The sequence below is a fragment of the Triticum urartu genome, chromosome 6 (assembly GCF_003073215.2).
Source record: "Triticum urartu cultivar G1812 chromosome 6, Tu2.1, whole genome shotgun sequence".
NCBI lineage: Eukaryota > Viridiplantae > Streptophyta > Magnoliopsida > Poales > Poaceae > Triticum > Triticum urartu.
The window spans coordinates 143,595,931-143,615,040 of NC_053027.1; the positions used below are offsets into that span (position 1 = coordinate 143,595,931).

The window sequence follows — 19,110 nt, forward strand, 5'->3', positions numbered from 1 at the left end:
GGACTAGCTGCCGCTGCTATTGACAATAGCTCCGCAGTTTTCTTTTTCAGAGTATATAATTCACACATATGAACACACAACTTAGGGCATCACCGCTTAAGCACCGGTCCTTAATTTTTATTAAGCCCACAACTCTCAAAATAATTATAGAAAATAACACAATTCAAGCACATCCAGACTATACAATGTGATGATTATCAAGTTGCAACATTGACTCAATAAAAGAATTGATCAACATGTAGAGCAACAGGAAGCAAAACTCATGATGTCAATGGTGTGCAAGCCAGGTGGCCACCTTCTCTTCATTTGTGCAATTGCATCGTAAAACTTCATGACCGAGTTGAAGATCGTGTACCATCGATGGGTTAGCGACTTCACATTGCGATCATGAATCATTTGCAAGTCGTAGCGCGCGAAGTGATTTGGCTCATGAAACAAAGCATGCACGTTATGCCAAAACGTAGAGCCCCCTTGCCTCATGCCCACAAAGTCCGTAGACCTTCCACACGTCACACATCAGCTCATCCTCCATCACCAAGTACCCTACCATCATGTTTTACTCTAGAAAACAACAAAAATGTATTAAAAAAAGCTCAATGACATCTGACCGAATACCTGTTGGCCGGGCGTGGTGTCTACCATGGATGGCGTCAACAGGGGGCGGAGAGTACCTGGCTGCAGACGAATCCTAGATGAATGGCGGCGTAGTCCAAGGCGGGCAGGACCGTGGACGGGGACAGCAGACGTCTGACAATGCCTTGACGGCCAGAGAGGTATTGTTGCGATGGACGCGGAGGTGGAAAAATTAATGTATGAATCTATGTGTTAGTTAAGTTCTTGAGACCATCTTATATACTATGTGACATACAAAGCAATTTTTTTGAAAGAAAGACTGTAGGGGAACCCCCTATAGTATAATTGGTGCAACAAACCCAACTTGCAAGTACCATGCCTTGAACCTGGGTGGGTGGGAAGGCATCAGCCCCTTCCCGCCATGAAGCAATTATTCGTCGTAGTCAGTCATGGAAATGGATGACAATGGGTTTGTCTGACACAGGGACTTAGGAAAAATGGCTTGAACGGTTTGAAGAATGCTCAGTGATGCTTGTAGTGTAAAGGAGAAGCTTATTACGATGTGGTCTGATGGATCTGCCTGAATAGTGCCGACTGCCCAAACCCTCGCTCTCTACATGTCGTCGAATTTCTCGGGACGTCTGGTTGGTTCCTAGGCCCGGCTTAGAAGGGTCTGTGTAGGATCGAAAGTATGTCTAGAAGGGGGGTGATTAGACTACTTGACCAAATAAAACTTATCCTTTTTGCAATTTTAGTTCTTGGCAGATTTTAGCAACTTTGGACAAGTCAAGCAATCTTAACACAATTCAAGCGAACATGCAAAGAGTATATGAGCAGCGGAAAGTAAAGCGTGCAACTTGCAAGAATGTAAAGAGAAGGGTTTGGAGGATTCAAACGCAATAGGAGACACGGATGTTTTTGTCATGGTTCCGATAGGTGGTGCTATCGTACATCCACGTTGATGGAGACTTCAACCCACGAAGGATAATGGCTGTGCGAGTCCACGGAGGGCTCTACCCACGAAGGGTCCACGAAGAAGCAACCTTGTCTATCCCACCATGGCCGTCGCCCACGAAGGACTTGCCTCACTAGGGTAGATCTTCATGAAGTAGGCAATCTCCTTGCCCTTACAAACTCCTTGGTTCAACTCCACAATCTTGTCGGAGGCTCCCAAGTGACACCTAGCCAATCTAGGAGACACCACTCTTCAAGAAGTAACAAATGGTGTGTTGATAATGAACTCCTTGCTCTTGTGCTTCAAAGATAGTCTCCCCAACACTCAACTCTCTCTCTCACAGGCAATGGATTTGGTGGAAAGAAGATTTGAGTGGAAAGCAACTTGGGAAGGCTAGAGATCAAGATTCATATGGTAAGAATGGAATATCTTGGCCTCAACACAAGTGTAGGCGGTTCTCTCTCAGAAAAGGTAAGTTGGAAGTGTAGGTTCGTTCTGATGGCTCTCTCCACGAATAAAGAGGAGGTGGAGGGGTATATATAGCCTCCACACAAAATCTAACCATTACACACAACTTGCCAATCTCAGTGGGACCGAATTGATAAACTCGATCGGACCGATTCAGCAAATCTAGTGACCGTTAGGATTTTCGATGGGACCGACATGCAACTCGGTAGGACCGATATGGTCAGGGTTAGGGCATAACGTAATCTCGGTGAGACCGATTACACAAACTCGGTGAGACCGATTTTGGTAATAAGCTAACCAGAGAGTTGGTCAGGTAAACCCGGTGGGACCGATTCGCTCATTTCGGTGAGACCGAAATGTTACGAAAGGAAAATAGAGAGTTTACATTGCAATCTCGGTGGGACCGAAACATTACGAAGGGAAACGGAGAGATTACAATCCCATCTCGGTGAGACCGATTTGCCTAGGGTTTGTGGCAGTGGCTATGACATCTGAACTCGGTGGCGCCAGATAGAAAGAATCGGTGGGGCCGAGTTTGACTTTTGGTTTAGGTCATATGTGTAGGGGAACGTAGTAATTTCAAAATTTTCCTACGCACACGCAAGATCATGGTGATGCATAGCAACGAGAGGGGAGAGTGTTGTCCATGTACCCTCGTAGACCGAAAGCGGAAGCGTTAGCACAACACGGTTGATGTAGTCGTACGTCTTCACGATCCGAACGATCCAAGTACCGAACGCACGACACCTCCGAGTTCAGCACACGTTCAGCTCAATGACGTCCCGCGAACTCCGATCTAGCAGAGCTTCACGGGAGAGTTCCGCCAACACGACGGCGTGGTGACGGTGATGATGTTGCTACGGACGCAGGGCTTCGCCTAAGCACCGCTACGATATGACCGAGGTGGAATATGGTGGAGGGGGGCACCGCACACGGCTGGGAGAGATCAACTGATCAACTTGTGTGTCTAGAGGTGCCCCTGCCCCTGTATATAAAGGAGCAAGGGGGGAGGCCAGCCGGCCCTCTATGGGCGCGCCAGGAGGAGGAGTCCTCCTCCTAGTAGGAGTAGGACTCCCCTTTCCTACTCCTACTAGGAGGAGGAAAGGAAGGAGGAGAAGGAGAAGGAAGGAGAAGGAGGAAAAGGAGGAAAGGGGGGCCGGCCCCCTAGTCCAATTCGGTTTGGGCTAGGGGGCCGCGCGCCCTGCCTCCTCTCTTCCACCAATTCGTATTCCCGTAACTCCCCGGTACCCCCGAAAATACCCGAATCACTCGGAACCTTTCCGATGTCCGAATATAGTCGTCCAATATATCGATCTTTACGTCTCGACCATTTCGAGACTCCTCGTCATGTCCCCGATCTCATCAGGGACTCCAAACTACCTTCGGTACATCAAATCACATAAACTCATAATACAATCGTCACCGAAACTTTAAGCGTGCGGACCCTACGGGTTCGAGAACTATGTAGACATGACTGAGACATGTCTCCGGTCAATAACCAATAGCGGAACCTGGATGCTCATATTGGCTCCCACATATTCTACGAAGATCTTTATCAATCAGAACGCATAACAACATACGTTGTTCCCTTTGTCATCGGTATGTTACTTGCCCGAGATTTGATCGTCGGTATCTCAATACCTAGTTCAATCTCGTTACCGGCAAGTCTCTTTACTCGTTCCGTAATACATCATCCCGTAACTAACTCATTAGTTGCAATGCTTGCAAGGCTTAAGTGATGTGCATTACCGAGAGGGCCCAGAGATACCTCTCCGACAATCGGAGTGACAAATCCTAATCTCGAAATACGCCAACCCAATAAGTACCTTCGTAGACACCTGTAGAGCACCTTTATAATCACCCAGTTACGTTGTGACGTTTGGTAGCACACAAAGTGTTCCTCTGGTAAACGGGAGTTGCATAATCTCATAGTCATAGGAACATGTATAAGTCATGAAGAAAGCAATAGCAACAAACTAAACGATGAAGTGCTATGCTAACGGAATGGGTCAAGTCAATCACATCATTCTCCTAATGATGTGATCCCGTTAATCAAATGACAACTCATGTCTATGGTTAGGAAACATAACCATCTTTGATCAACGAGCTAGTCAAGTAGAGGCATACTAGTGACACTCTGTTTGTCTATGTATTCACACATGTATTATGTTTCCGGTTAATACAATTCTAGCATGAATAATAAACATTTATCATGATATAAGGAAATAAATAATAACTTTATTATTGCCTCTAGGGCATATTTCCTTTAATATGTGGATGTGAGAAAGTAGTTGAGGGCTTTGGAGCATATCACTAAGCATTTTGAGCAAGAGCCTCATTATGCAACACCTCATCCCTCCTTGATAGTATTGGCTTTTCCTATAGACTCAATGTGATCTTGGATCACTAAAATAGAAAATGCAGAGTCTTGACCTTTGAGCTTGAGCCAATCCTTTTGTCCTTAGCATTTTGAGGGGTCCACTTTTCTCATCCATGCCATGCCAATCATTGAGCTTTCCTGAAATATTAATCTTGAAATAGTATTAGCTCAATGAGCTATATGTTGTTAGGAATTACCAAAACCACCTAGGGATAGTTGTACTTTCAATCTCCCCCTTTTTGGTAATTGATGACAACATATAGATCAAAGCTTCGACAAATGATAATAAGAGTGAAAAACATTGTCGCTTTGAGAAGTATGTGAAAAGCAAGAGCTCCCCCTAAATTTGTGCATAGTTTAAGATTTGCTTTGGACTGCAAATGCACAATGAGTTAGGATCATGGGTTACTCTTCCATGTCACATACATCTTGGTGGAGCGCTCAAAATGATAATAATTAAATACATGCACTCATCACCAAGCAAAGTGAATGATCATATGGGGATATAAAAGGATAATGTCATCCAACAAGCATTAAGGTAGCATATGATCAAACACATGATCATCCAAGTATCACACAAAAGCATAAAGTATCTCAAACAAACAAATAACAAATTTCAACCACCAAACAACAAGAGAGAACAAAGAGCAACACTCTCTCTCGAAGCCTATGATCTATACATTTTATCCCCCTTTGGCAACAAGTTACCAAAAAGTTCATAAAAATGCATAGTGCTAGATCGACTCTCAGGCTTGGTCTTCAGGTGGTGGTGTAGATAAAACTCCAAGGACGAAGGCATCAGTTGATGTAGATGGAGCTGGTGGAGTGGGTGCTGGAGCTGGTGGCACTGAAGCTGTAGCTGGTGCAGATGAAGTTGCTCTGGTGTCTGTAATTGGCACTGCAGCAGATCTCTGTCCTCTGGGCACTCTAGAAAAAGCATCAGTGGTAGACTTGCCCTTCTTCTCCTACACTTCATCCTGAAGTTGCTCAACAACTGACTGTATCTCTGTGACCTTCACATCTAAATCATAGAACTTCTGCTCCATGATCCTCTCCAAGCTCTCCTGGTTTTAAGTCAGGGTGGCCAATCCCTTCTCAATCCTCAGAGTGGAGGCAATCAAGTAGCCAAGCTGATCTTGCTTGCTCTTCAGAAGATACTGAGATGCCTCATCAATGGTTGGCATCTTTGCAGCCTTTTTAGTCCTTGCCTTCTCCCTCTTTGCTTGTGCTTTCACAAAAGATGGTTCATTCTCATCCATTACCACAATGTTTTCCTCAAAGTCTGGGTAGATGGGCATATGATCCTTGTCCAAGAGATATGTGCCAGTGCCCATCTTGGAGTTGATTATCTCCTGGATCTGTGGGGCATACCCACAAATTCTCTTCTGATCTGCAGCTGTTCTCTTTATAGTTTCCACAATTAGGCTCATGACTTTGAACTTTTGAGGCACATCAAATATGTGAAGCAGGTTAATTGCATGGCCTCTGATCATCTTGTGATCACCTGACTTTGGCAATAGAGTGTGCCTGAGGATCCAATTGATTGTTGGCAAACCTGACAAAAGGTAATGTACTGATCCAAATTTGTGTGTCTCAAGAGCAGCATCTAGGATCTCTCTGTACATATGTGCCATGATGTTGTGATCCTTCTTCTTCTTGGCATAGACATCCAAGTCATATTCATTCTCCTTAGGAGCATTGATCAATTTTGCCCATTCTTCAACCGTTGACTGGTACCTAGTACCTTCAGACATCCAGACAATCCTTCCATCTGGGTAGAAATGAGCTGTGGAGTAGAACTGCATAATAAGCTCATCATTCCACTCTGTGAGCTTCTGCCCAAAAAAGTCCTCTACTCCACAAGACTTGAAACTATCATAGACTCCAGGATAGTGTTCTTCATTTTCCCTGATGTACTCCCAGTCCACCCATCTCATATCACAGACTATAGGCTTCTTGTCAAGCAACACTGTCTCATAGAAGTCCTATTGTTCCTTTGCATGTAACATGTAGTCCACATCAGTTCTTCTCCTGACTGCATAGGGATCAGTCAATCTCCACTGTCCGAGTCCTGCATCCTTCCTGAGCTTCATGTCCTCAACTACTGGATGAGCATCATTGTGATCTGGAATTTTGGGCTTCAACTTCCTAAAGACATGTGACTCATCATCTTCTTCTTCTATAGCAGCTTCAAGCACTGGGGCCTTGTTCTTCTCTGCAGCTGGAATATTTCTTGTACTCCTCTTGGGTGCAGCTTTGGGTTTTGGAGCAGCTGCCTTGGGAGCTTCTTTGGGCTTAGATGGAGCAACCCCTGATCTTATAACATCTCTGTCGTGGTGGGCGCACGACAGATGCCAAGGGATGGCTAAAGAGAGGAGGATGCTCGAGGGCGCTGGTGGACTCCAGAGGCGAGGTTGACATGAGCGAGCACGGGATGTCGTGGTTCTAACTCTGACAGTGATGTAGGGGGGTATGTATGGAGAGGCTAGATCTTAGCTATGGAGGAGTTGTAAGCACACGAGGATTACGAGTTTAGGCCCTTCTCGGAGGAAGTAACAGCCCTATGTCTCGGTGCCCGGAGGCGGTCGACTGAATTATGTGTGTATGAATAACAGGGGTGCCAACCCCTGATACTGAGGAGGGGGTGGCTTATATAGAGTTCGCCAGGCCCCTCCAGCCCTCAGTAATGCAAGGTTTAAAGTACATTAAGATTGGGGGTTACTGGTAACGCCCCCAATAAAGTGCTATGATGACCATAAAAGCTACTTAATGACCGACCGTTTGCGTGCAGGGTGACTTTAGATCTCGTGGCAGTCGAGTGGTTGGAATTTGGTCGAGTGATTGCTTCGTGGTCGAGTGTCTTGAATCTGTCGAGTGGGATACCTCCAAGTCGATTGAAAGGTGACTTCTTCTAGGGATGTCCTTGGGTAGGGTACTTAGGACAGGTCCATGCCCCTATCCTAGGTACATAGCTTCATCATTAGCCCCCGAATGGATCGAGGTTCGAGTGGGGAAGGAGTTGGGGATCTTTCCGACTGGTTCTTCATGTTATATGAACGTCTTGTTTTGGATCAATTGTCACGGATGACGTCGTCAGCTTCTTTCAGTCGCCTTGATCCATTCTTGGCCTCTTGTCGAGTGAATTTCTTTACTTGTGAAGTTCCGAGTGACAGTGTGAAAGGGATCTTCTGTTTGACGAGTTGTTCTGTGGCCCGCGGATTTTGCGGAATTTGAATTTCGGGAAGCGCGCGGGACGGGGGCGGCCGCAGTAATCAGATGGGATAGGATGGAAGCTCCTCGATCCCCACGCAACCTTTTTCGCCACGTACTGCGCGCGCGCCTGTTGCGGGATTTGACGGGATTGCTTGGGCCTACCAGTCAGCCACTCGGAAGCGACCTCTTATAAGCTGCCGGCTCGGGACCCCCGAACAGTGCGCCTTCACTTTTCCCCCTTCCTTCACAAGATCCTCCGCCACCTCCGCTCCCACCTTGGTGCCGTAGGTCTGTTCGAGCTTCGCCGGCGACGATGGTGAAGGAGAAGACGTCGGCTCTGGAGCGCGCGAAGAAGGTGGCGGTGCAGGGGAAGGGGAAGAAGTCCGCTCGGGGCGGATCTTCCTCGAGGACTGCTCTGCCCAAGGATTGGATCCAGGGCGACTGGATGCCATCGGTGATTCGGCAGGATGATCTCGATGATCTGGTCGAGGGGGGATTCATTCCCCATGAATCTGCGCGCCTCCCGGGGAAAGAAGTCGAACCCCAGCCTCTTGATGGTGAGTGCGTCCTCCTCGCCACCCATATCGATCGTGGATTCTCTCTGCCTCTATAACGCCCTCGATGCGGCTATATCTCCCACGTGTTGAGGCACGACTTAGAGGCATAACCGCATTGAAAGCAATGTCGCAAGTCAGGAAATCATCACACATCCCATGTACATAAATAATATAAAGGGGAGGTACATAGTTGGCTTACACTCGCCACGTCACATCAAAGTACATAAATAACATCCATCATACAAATCACTCATGGCCTGACTACGGTGCCAAAATAGAAAAGACCCCCAACATGCGACAAGGCCCTGAATCGATAACCCCAACTAGGCACCACTATTGATCGTCGGGAAAGGAAACATAATAACGCTGAGAGTCCTCGTCGAACTCCCACTTGAGCTCGTACTCGTCACCTGGAGCGGAATCACCTGGATCTGCATCTGGAATTATAGTATCTGTGAGCCACAGGGACTCAGCAATCTCGCACCCTCGCGATCAAAACTATTTAAGCTTATAGGAAGGATAAGGCAAGTATGTGGAGCTGCAGCAAGCGACTAGCATATGTGGTGGCTAACTTATACGCAAAAGAGAGCGAGAAGAGGAGGCAAGGCGCGAGTGAGAATCTAGAGGAACAACCTGCGCAAGCATTACTCCAACACCGTGTCCACTTCCCGGACTCCGCCGAGAAGAGGCCATCACGGCAACACACTCAGTTGATTCATTTTAATTAATTAAGATTCAAGTTATCTACAACCGGACATTAACAAATTCCCATCTGCCCATAACCGCGGGCACGGCTTTCGAAAGTTCAATCCCTGCAGGGGAGTTCCAACTTAGCCCATAACAAGCTCTCACGGTCAACGAAGGAATAGACCTCCTCCCAAGACGTTCCGATCAGACTCGGTATCTCGGTAACTCAAGACACTTCGACAGGTTAAAACAAGACCAGCAACACCGCCCGAATGTGCCGACAAATCCCGATAGGAGCTGCACATATCTCTTTCTCAGGGCACACTCAGATTGTCTTAGGTACGGGTAGGCCAGCCCAGAGTTGCCCCTGGTGGCCACCGGTAGCTGACAGGTGGACCAACACTCAGAGGAGCACTGGCCCGGGGGGGTTAAAATAAGATGACCCTTGAGTCTGCAGAACCCAAGGGAAAGAAAAGGGGTAGGCGGCAAATGGTAAAACCAAGGTTGGGCATTGCTGGAAAAACTTTAATCAAGGCGAAATATCAAGGGGTTCCCATTATAACCCAACCGCGTAAGGAACGCAAAATCCGGGAACATAACACCGATATGACGGAAACTAGGGCGGCAAGAGTGGAACAAAACACTAGGCGAGAGGCCGAGCCTTCCACCCTTTACCAAGTATATAGATGCATTAAGATAACATAGCAATATAGTGATATCCCAACAAGCAAATAAAAGATGTTCCAATAGGAACGACTCCAATCTTCACCTGCAACTAGCAACGCTATAAGAGGGGCTGAGCAAAGCGGTAACATAGCCAATCAACGGTTTGCTAGGACAATGGTAGGTTAGAGGTTCAATCATGCAATTGGGAGGCTGACAAGCAAGTGGTAGGCATCATAGCAGTGGCAAAGCAAAAGAGCGAGCAAACTAGCATAGCAAAGATAGTAGTGATTTCGAGGGTATGATCATCTTGCCTGCACAGTTGTCAAAGCTGACTGGATCCTCACAAGCAAACTCAACGGGCTCCTCGGTAGCGAACTCGTCTCCCGGCTCTACCCAAACAAGACAAACAAGCAACAAGGATACAATCAACCACGTGCAAGACCAAGCAATATGATGAAATGATGATATGCTATGCGGGATGCGATGCGGGATGCAAAATGCAAGATATGACAGGAAATGCATGAACCTGGCCTCAACTTGGAATTCCAAGGGTGCCACTGGATAGAGGGGATGAAATCGCTTGAAAACGATATAAAGATCAATGGAATCGGAGTTACGGTTTGGAAATGGCAAGCGTTTTAAGATATGACACCGGTCTGCGATTTACAGCAAGTAGGCATATAAATGCAACGAAATGAACATGCTACAGCCACCAAACATGAACACAAAATACATGGCAGTGATGTACACAAGATTCTTAACAAAACACTAGCACTGAGCCATAGGCAAATTCATCCATTAAGGGGTTCAAACAAGCATGGCAAAAATGAATATGCAAAACAGATTCCAGACTTAGTGAAATTAACACTAGCCTGAAATTTCAGATCACGATGCTCTCTTTGGAGCAGCAAAACAACATGATAAATGACCTGAACATGACAAGTAAGAAAATGGCATGGAGCTACTCAACAAGCTTAACAAAACACCCAAAGTGACCTGGGGTCAAAAGGGTTCACAAAATACCCTACCGAGCTCACGAACATAGCTCGAACACAATCAGTTTTCAGACTTAGTGAAAACTGAGACATGCAGAAATTTAACTCACGAAGGCATGTAAACGAGCTCGATGCACTCACCATGGTGCAAGTCATAGCAAGGCAAGCATATAACCGGCAAGAAGGCACAATATTCTAGCTACACATGGCAAGAACAAAGGCATAGCATGCACGGAACACTAACGGTAGCATCGGCAAAATCGCAAACAAGTTGACGATCTGCCCAGATTAACAACGAAGCAAAAGTTGAGCTCGATTGAGTCAACCTAGGGCACTCCACATATGAAAACAAAGACATGGATGGATAGAGCATAACATAAATATCAAAACTCCCTTACTGATCATCCTCAAAATAGGCACGGATCACTAGGAAACAAGCTGGACATATGGCATCATGAACTAAAATATCCCAGACTTGGTGAAAATCACTAAGTCCCTGAAATCAGCAATCTCAGGTACCTCTCTTCGCAAGCTTGCACAAGACAATACACACATCCTAAAAATTCATGGGTGGCACCTCTGGAAAGAAGACAAAATGCTAAACAATTCATCCCAAAGGGGCACAGGCATATCATGCACGGATTAAACATGGCAAAAATGACAAAAGTGCATGATGAACTAACGGATCTGCAATTTAACTCACGAAGCCTCCTTCTAACAGTATTTAGGGCATCAAGATGAGCTCAAATGAAAATGATGCAATGGAATGAAATGATGTACATGTCGAGACGAAGATTTTGATATATTATACGCCCAAAACGGAGCTACGGTTGCGGAGATACGAGCAATCAAAGTAGGCACAAAAATCTGGGGGGAGAAGGAGAAAGTCAACCGTCAGATCCAGATTCAGATCTAGGGTTTCGGCGGCACGGATCCCGAGGCTCGCCGGAAACACTGTAGCAGCCGGAGAAGGACGCTGGAGGAGAGGAGGGGCTCGCCCGGGGCGGCGCCGGCGTGGAGGCGGGCGGCGCGGCGCCGGTGCTCCCGGGCGGCGAGGGGAGCCGCGGGCGGCGGCGCGGAGGCGGCGGTGGTCCGCCGCGGCGGCGCCGGCGGCCGACCGCGGGGAAGAGGCGGCGAGGCGACGCGAGGGCGGCGGCGGGGAGACGCGGGCCTCGGGGGCCGGCTGCGGGCCTCCCGGGCCTGGCGGCGGCGAAGTGGGCGCGCGCCCACGTGGCGGCGCGCGATTGGCTGGCGGTGGCGGGGCGGACGGTGTCCGTCTGATCCGGACACGTCCGTCGGCGGGGGGTTTGATCTGTTTTTTTTTAAAAACGAGGAGGACGGGGAGGAAGACAAGATCCGAAATGGGGGGTGTATATATAGGCATAGAGGGAGCTAGGAGAGTCCAAATGAGGTGCGGTTTTCGCCCACGCGATCGTGATCGAACGCTCTAGGACATGGAGTAGAGTTTGGTGGGTTTTGGGCCAAATTTGGAGGGTGTTGGGCTGCAACACACACGAGGCCTTTTCGGTCCCTCGGTTAACCGTTGGAGTATCAAACGAAGTCCAAATGATACGAAACTTGACAGGCGGTCTACCGATAGTAAACCCAGGCCGCATGGCAAGTCTCGGTCCAATCCGGAAATGTTTAATCCCCACACACGAAAGAACGCTAGAAAAGGCCACCGGAGGAAAACGAAGCGCCGGAATGCAAAATGGACAACGGGGAAAATGCTCGGATGCATGAGATGAACATGTATGCAAATGCAATGCACGTGATGACATGATAAGAGATGCACGGAAAAGAAAACAACACACGGAGACAAAGACCCGAACCCGAGAAATAAATATAAGTTAATGCCGGAAACGGCAAGAGTTGGATACAAATATGGAAAGTATATCTGGGGCGTTACAGCCTCCTCATCCTTTTTTCCGGAGCTTCTTGAACTTCTTCGGAGCGCAGCTCCATCACTTTACTCCCAATTCTATTGTGTATCTTGCTGCTTTCGTTTCCTTGTGTGAAAACTTCTTGGGTTGCCGCCCCCATTGGGGACTCTTCAAGCACATCTTCACTTGCCGCTCTCAGTCGGTCAAGAAGGCCAAGTCGAGTGACGAACGGACGCAGGTGATCCAGCTGTGCGGGGGCCTGGCGATCCAGATGAGGGGAAAAAGTTCCTTTCCGTCTATCACTTTTCCCGAGTCAGTCCGTGGGTGGCAGTCGACTTGGTTTTACTGTGAAGACCAGGTGACCCCAGGACAGTTGACTGGGCTTCCCCCTTTTTCTCTGAATCGAGCACAAAAACCTGCCTCTCTGAAAGTGACATTGGAGGAAAAGGCGCAAGTCAAGGTGCTGGTCGGTCGAGTGGTTCAGCTTGTCCGCGAGGGTGTGACTGGCATGGACTTGTTGGAAGTCTTCCTTCAGAGGCGCATCCAACTGCTTCAGGCTCGTGACCACCCGATGTGGCTGTACTCGGGTCTCGAAGACACCACTCGGATTCACCCAGAGGAGGTCACTGACGAGATGTTGGAAGGGTGGCTGTCGAGTATCACAGGGAACAAGGACAACCCCCGAGGAGCCAGGAGGATTCCTCCACTCGACCAAACATACGAAGTGGACAAGGTCTGACCTTGCATTTCCGACTGTGATCTTGCTTTCTTTATTTGTTCTTTTTGGATCAGTCGATTGACTTTTGTCTCATTTGTTGTCCTCTAGGCCACTACTGAGATGTACTCGACACCCAATGGAGCACAGGAGCAGGCCGAGGAAGGAGAGGCGAGCGGAGGCGAAAGTGGAGACGAGGGAGAAGAGTGGGAATCTGACGGCGAAGGAGAGGGGGATGACGACGACGACTCCAGTGAAGAGGAGGAGGAAGAAGTCGAACCTCCCCGCTCGGAACGGCGATCCAAGCTTACACACGACCCTGCGCGAGAACGTGGTAAGGCGACTGTCCCTGTTGGGCAGTCGTCGAAGCGCCCTCGGACCTCATCTCCAGCGCTGACAGAAAAAGCTCCCAAGCACCCACGCGTGACGCCGTCCAAGCCGCCCAAGGCTCTGCCCAAGATGAAGATGACTGTCCCCACCATTTCTGGGTAATAGTAGAATTTTTTTTCCTTTGTCGAACGTGACGGACTCTTGGTTGACTCATTGAATAAGCTGACTGACTTTCGAAATTTGCAGTGCTGCCACCTCGGAGATCTCTGCCAAGGACGATGATCAAGAGATGGAAGACGCTGTTACCTCCAACCCCGGTACGATTACTGATGCTCTGCTTTTAGTCGACTGACGATTTCTTATAATTCCGATCGATTGGATTTTTCTTGTAGCTCCTCATGTCATTGACCTTCCTGATGATGACGACGAAGTGCCGCTGAGGGTGCGAAGGAACAGGAGGGCGCCGGCTGGCAAGACCCCACAAACTACTCCGGCGCCCGAGGCCGTAGTCCGGGAGGGTGGTGATACCACTCGGGTTTCTATGACCTTCGCTGAACCTCTGACGAGTGTCCGGCCTTCGACGTCGACTGCAAATCCGCCTTTGCTTTTTGCCACACACCACGTCCCTGAGGACCAAGTGGGTGCCGCTAAAGAGGCTATACGCCAGGCGGGGATCATGATGGAGCAAGTGACGGTGGTTCGGGAAGCCAGCCAAGCAGCTTATGACGCGAGCTCAGCTCTTCAGAGCAACGTCCAGGTCAGTCGATTCACCGCTTGTTCTGTTAGGATATGCTATCTGAAGAATCTCTTTTCTGAAGATCTTTATATCTGTACGCCCACTGGGTGTGTCTATTAATCTTTTTGACGAGTGGGGGCACGCTAAGTGCACCCACTGGGTGTAGTCCCCGAGACTACGGTGGACTGCTGGCAGTCGACTGTAGTCTTTATATTGTGTTGCTTTAGCTGAACTTCTTCACTCGGTCTGGTCAGGCCTTGATTTTTTTGGGTCGAACCAGTGGGGGCACGTTGAGTGCACCCACTGGGTGTAGTCCCCGAGACTACTATCGAATGTTTTTGATTCGGCTGTAGTCTTAGAAACGCCATCATTGTCTCTTGGTTACTCGGAAGCAACTTATCTTGGATGTCTGTCGACTGATTTTTTGCAGAAATCCTGCGAACTTGTGGCTCGCTACACTGAGTTGGAGAACAAACAGATCCATCTGAACCTTGACTTGAAGCTTGCTCAGGAGAACTTGCAGAAGGCGAGGGACGAAGCAAAAGGTATGGCTAGTGAGCTTTTGTCGACTTTCCTTTCTTTCTGGCCGTCCTCGATGTTGATCTCACTTGCTGTTTTGCAGACAAAATGGAGGAGGCTCTGAAGAAGAAGGATCAAGACCTTGCCGAAGCGCAGAAGGAGGCCCTGAACAAAATGAAGCTTGCTGAAGAAAAACTGCTTCAGTCGGTACTCTTGAAAAGGAAAACTCCAGGCTGAAAACTGCTCTCGACGCGGCTAATCGAGAGGTCAGCCGTCTGAAGAATGGCAATATAGCTCTGAATGACAAGGAAAGTCAACTGGCGGGGAAGAGGAACGATCTGGAGGCTTATCTCGGTGGACTCGCCAAGAAGCTGTTCGTCATGCTCGAGGGTAATTACTCCGGCCCGACTGACTTGCAGTTACCAAATCTGCGTAGAGCCACTGACTTATCCTTGAATTGTGTTTACAGAATTCTGCCAGAACTTCGAAGAGGAGACCAGTGGAGTGGAGACAGACTTGGACCCCATCAATTCTCTAGTGAAGGACGAGACTGCTATGAACGTGCTCCGACTGGAATCTCATGTTGCCGGCGTTGTTGACTATCTTGCTCGGTTGAAGGTTGCGATGTCACGGATCGACACGTCGCTCTGGCCTAGGACGACGCTTCAGAATGACCTCGAGTCCTTGATGACTCGACTGAATGAAGTCCCAGGTCGAGTGGCGGAATGGAAGAAATCTTCTGCTAGATGTGGCGCTGACGTCGCTCTGTCTCTGGTCCGCGTCCACTGCAAGGAGGCACGAGAAGAAAAGTTGGCCGCCATCCAAGTTGCCAATACCGGGAAGCACAACTTTCAAGACTTCATGGAGACTTTCATTGCTGCTGCCACTCGCATTGCAGACGGGATCGACTTGGACGAGTTCGTCGCCCCTTCCAGTCCTCCGCATGAGGAATAAAAACTTTTATGCTTCACTTTAAATTTGCCTCGGAATGCCGACTGGATTTTGTAACCGTTAAACTCTGTCGAGCTAGAGGCTCAAGTACTTTGATCTGCGGTCTAGAACCTTTGGATCTTATCTGAACTTGATTTATCGTTGAATATCTTCATGAATTATCTATCGAGTGGAACTTGTTCTTCACTCGAAATAACTTTGTATTTGTGGTGCAACTCCGAAGGAGAAGGTAGCAGTGGATTTGCACCTCGTCGTCCTTGCGGATTGGGATGTGTTTCGTACTTAGGCGAGCACTGGGCTGCAGCTAAGCCTCCGAGTGGAAGGTCTGCTCTCCACTCGGTAGGATTTTAAAAACTTAGGTGAGTACTGGACTGCAGCTAAGCCCCCGAGTGGGAGGTCTGCTCTCCACTCGGTAGGATTTTTTCAAACTTAGGCGAGTACTGGACTGTAGCTAAGCCCCCGAGTGGGAGGTCTGCTCTCCACTCGGTAGGATTTTTTCAAACTTAGGCGAGTACTGGACTGCAGCTAAGCCCCCGAGTGGGAGGTCTGCTCTCCACTCGGTAGGATTTTTTCAAACTTAGGCGAGTACTGGACTGCAGCTAAGCCCCCCTGAGTGGGAGGTCTACTCACCACTCGGTAGGATTTTTAAATACTTAGGCGAGCACTGGACTGCAGCTAAGCCCCCGAGTGGGAGGTCTGCTCTCCACTCGGTAGGATTTTTTCAAACTTAGGCGAGTACTGGACTGCAGCTAAGCCCCCGAGTGGGAGGTCTGCTCTCCACTCGGTAGGATTTTTTCAAACTTAGGCGAGTACTGGACTGCAGCTAAGCCCCCCGAGTGGGAGGTCTGCTCACCACTCGGTAGGATTTTTAAATACTTAGGCGAGCACTGGGCTGCAGCTAAGCCTCCGAGTGGGAGGTTTGCTCTCCACTCGGTAGGATTTTTGAACACTTAGGCGAGCACTGGGCTGCAGCTAAGCCTCCAAGTGGGAGTCTGGCTCACCACTCGATAGGATTTTTAAACACTTAGGCGAGCACTGGGCTGCAGCTAAGCCTCCGAGTGGGAGTCTGGCTCACCACTCGGTAGGATTTTTAAACACTTAGGCGAGCACTGGGCTGCAGCTAAGCCTCCGAGTGGGAGTCTGGCTCACCACTCGGTAGGATTTTTAAACACTTAGGTGAGCACTAGGCTGCAGCTAAGCCTCCGAGTGGGAGTCTGGCTCACCGCTCGGTAGGATTTTAAACACTTAGGCGAGCACTGGGCTGCAGCTAAACCTCCGAGTGGGAGTCTGGCTCGCCACTTGGTAGGATTTTTAAACACTTAGGCGAGCACTGAGCTGCAGCTAAGCCTCCGAGTGGGAGTCTGGCTCACCACTCGGTAGGATTTTTTTTACAAACTTCGGCAAAACGGATTCGCAGCTAAGCCACCCACTGGGGGATTTCACACGCAAACAAAAGCAACAACAATTATAGGAAAATTTGTAACACTCTTGTCTTTGATAAATAGACTACAGAAGTTTTTCTTATTACATCTCATCCGAGTGAGAATTCAAGTGTTAAAGGGGCGGTGCAGTTCTGCATTCCAAGCTCGTGGCTCATCGATCTGGCGATCGACATTGTAAAGGTGATACGCTCCATTGTGGAGGACTCTGGTGACGATGAAGGGACCTTCCCAAGTAGGAGCGAGCTTGTGTGGTTTCTGTTGATCCACTCGGAGGACCAAATCTCCTTCTTGGAAGGCTCGACTCTTCACATTTCTGGCATGTAATCGACGCAAGTCTTGCTGATAAATGGTCGATCGGATCATAGCCATTTCTCTTTCTTCTTCCAGGAGGTTGACTGCGTCTTGCCGGGCTTGTTCTGCTTCATCTTCGGTATAAAGCTCGACTCGGGGTGCATTGTGAAGTAGATCACTCGGTAGGACTGCTTCCGCTCCGTAAACCAGAAAGAACGGAGTTCTTCCAGTCAACCGATTCGGGGTGGTCCTCAATCCCCACATAATTGACGGAAGCTCGTCGAACCAAGCGCCTGCTGCGTGCTTGAGATCACGCATCATCCGAGGCTTTAGTCCTTTGAGAATCAGACCATTTGCCCTTTCTGCTTGTCCATTCGACTGGGGGTGGGCGACCGATGCGTAGTCGGCTCCTGTGCCTTGAGAGGCACAAAAAGCTCTGAACTTGTCTGAATCAAAGTTTGACCCATTGTCGGTGATGATGCTATGCGGGACTCCATATCTGAATGTTAACTCTCTGACGAAACTGATAGCAGTGCAAGCATCAAGATTCTTGATAGGCTTAGCTTCAATCCATTTGGTAAACTTGTCGACTGCCACAAGCACATGTGTGAAACCGCTCCTGCCTGTTCTCAATGGGCCAACCATGTCCAGTCCCCAAACAGCGAAGGGCCAGATGAGTGGAATGGTCTTCAGGGCTGATGCAGGCTTGTGCGACATGTTGGAGTAGAACTGGCACCCTTCACACTTGACGACTATTTCTTTTGCCATTTCATTCGCTCTTGGCCAGTAAAATCCCGCTCGGTATGCTTTTGCCACAATGGTCCGAGAGGACGCATGATGACCACAGGTCCCCGAGTGGATATCATCAAGGATTATCTGACCTTCTTCTGGTGTTATACACTTCTGACCGACTCCAGTCGCGCTTTCTCTATACAACTGTCCCTTTATGACTGTAAAGGCCTTGGATCGATGGACGATCTGTCGAGCCTCTTCTTCGTCCTCCGGGAGTTCCTTTCTCAGGATATACGCGATGTACGGTATCGTCCAGTCAGGGGTGATTGCCAAAACTTCCATGATTAGGTCGACCACTGCCGGAATTTCAACTTCAGTCGGATCTGTGGCACTCTTTGGCTGCAGGGCTTCATCTGTAAAAGGATCTTCTTGGACTGATGGCGAGTGGATGTGTTCCAAAAACACATTGCTAGGGATGGCTTCTCTCTTGGAGCCTATCTTTGCCAAATCATCACCCGCTTGATTTTTCAGTCAGGGGATGTGATGAAGCTCTAACCCCTCGAATTTCTTCTCTAGCTTTCTCACTGCATTGCAATAACCAGTCATAGCTGGACTTCTGACGTCCCATTCTTTCATCACCTGATTAACCACAAAATCTGAGTCGCCATAGACCATGAGGCGACGGACGCCGAGTGAAATGGCCATGCGCAACCCATACAAAAGTGCTTCATATTCTGCTTCGTTATTAGAGGAATGAAAGTGAATCTGGAGAACATATCTGAGCTTATCTCCTCGGGGGGAAACCAATACTACCCCAGCACCGGAACCATTCAACATCTTAGATCCATCGAAGAACATGGTCCAGTGCTCCGAGTGAACTTGAGTCGGAAGTTGCTGTTCGATCCACTCGGCGACGAAATCTGCAATTGCTTGGGACTTGATAGCTTTCTTTGCCTCAAACTTGATATCTAGGGGAAGAAGTTCAATCGCCCATTTGGCCACTCGACCAGTTGCATC

At 48.7% G+C, this 19,110-nt stretch overlaps 1 protein-coding gene across 1 annotated transcript; it reads right to left on the reverse strand.

Moving 5' to 3' along the window:
• Nucleotides 1–549: 549 nt before the first annotated feature.
• On the reverse strand, nucleotides 550–18,078 carry LOC125516664 (uncharacterized protein K02A2.6-like). Its single transcript, XM_048682018.1, has 2 exons — nucleotides 17,311–18,078; nucleotides 550–561 (listed from the first exon to the last, which is right to left on the reverse strand). Exons 1-2 carry the CDS (start codon nucleotides 18,076–18,078, stop codon nucleotides 550–552), a joined length of 780 nt encoding a protein of 259 aa, XP_048537975.1.
• Nucleotides 18,079–19,110: the final 1,032 nt, after the last annotated feature.

What these genes read in the sequence shown, in the direction of transcription:
- LOC125516664 (XM_048682018.1), bottom strand. Translation starts at nt 18,078, where the DNA reads ATGTCGCACAAGCCTGCATCAGCCCTGAAGACCATTCCACTCATCTGG.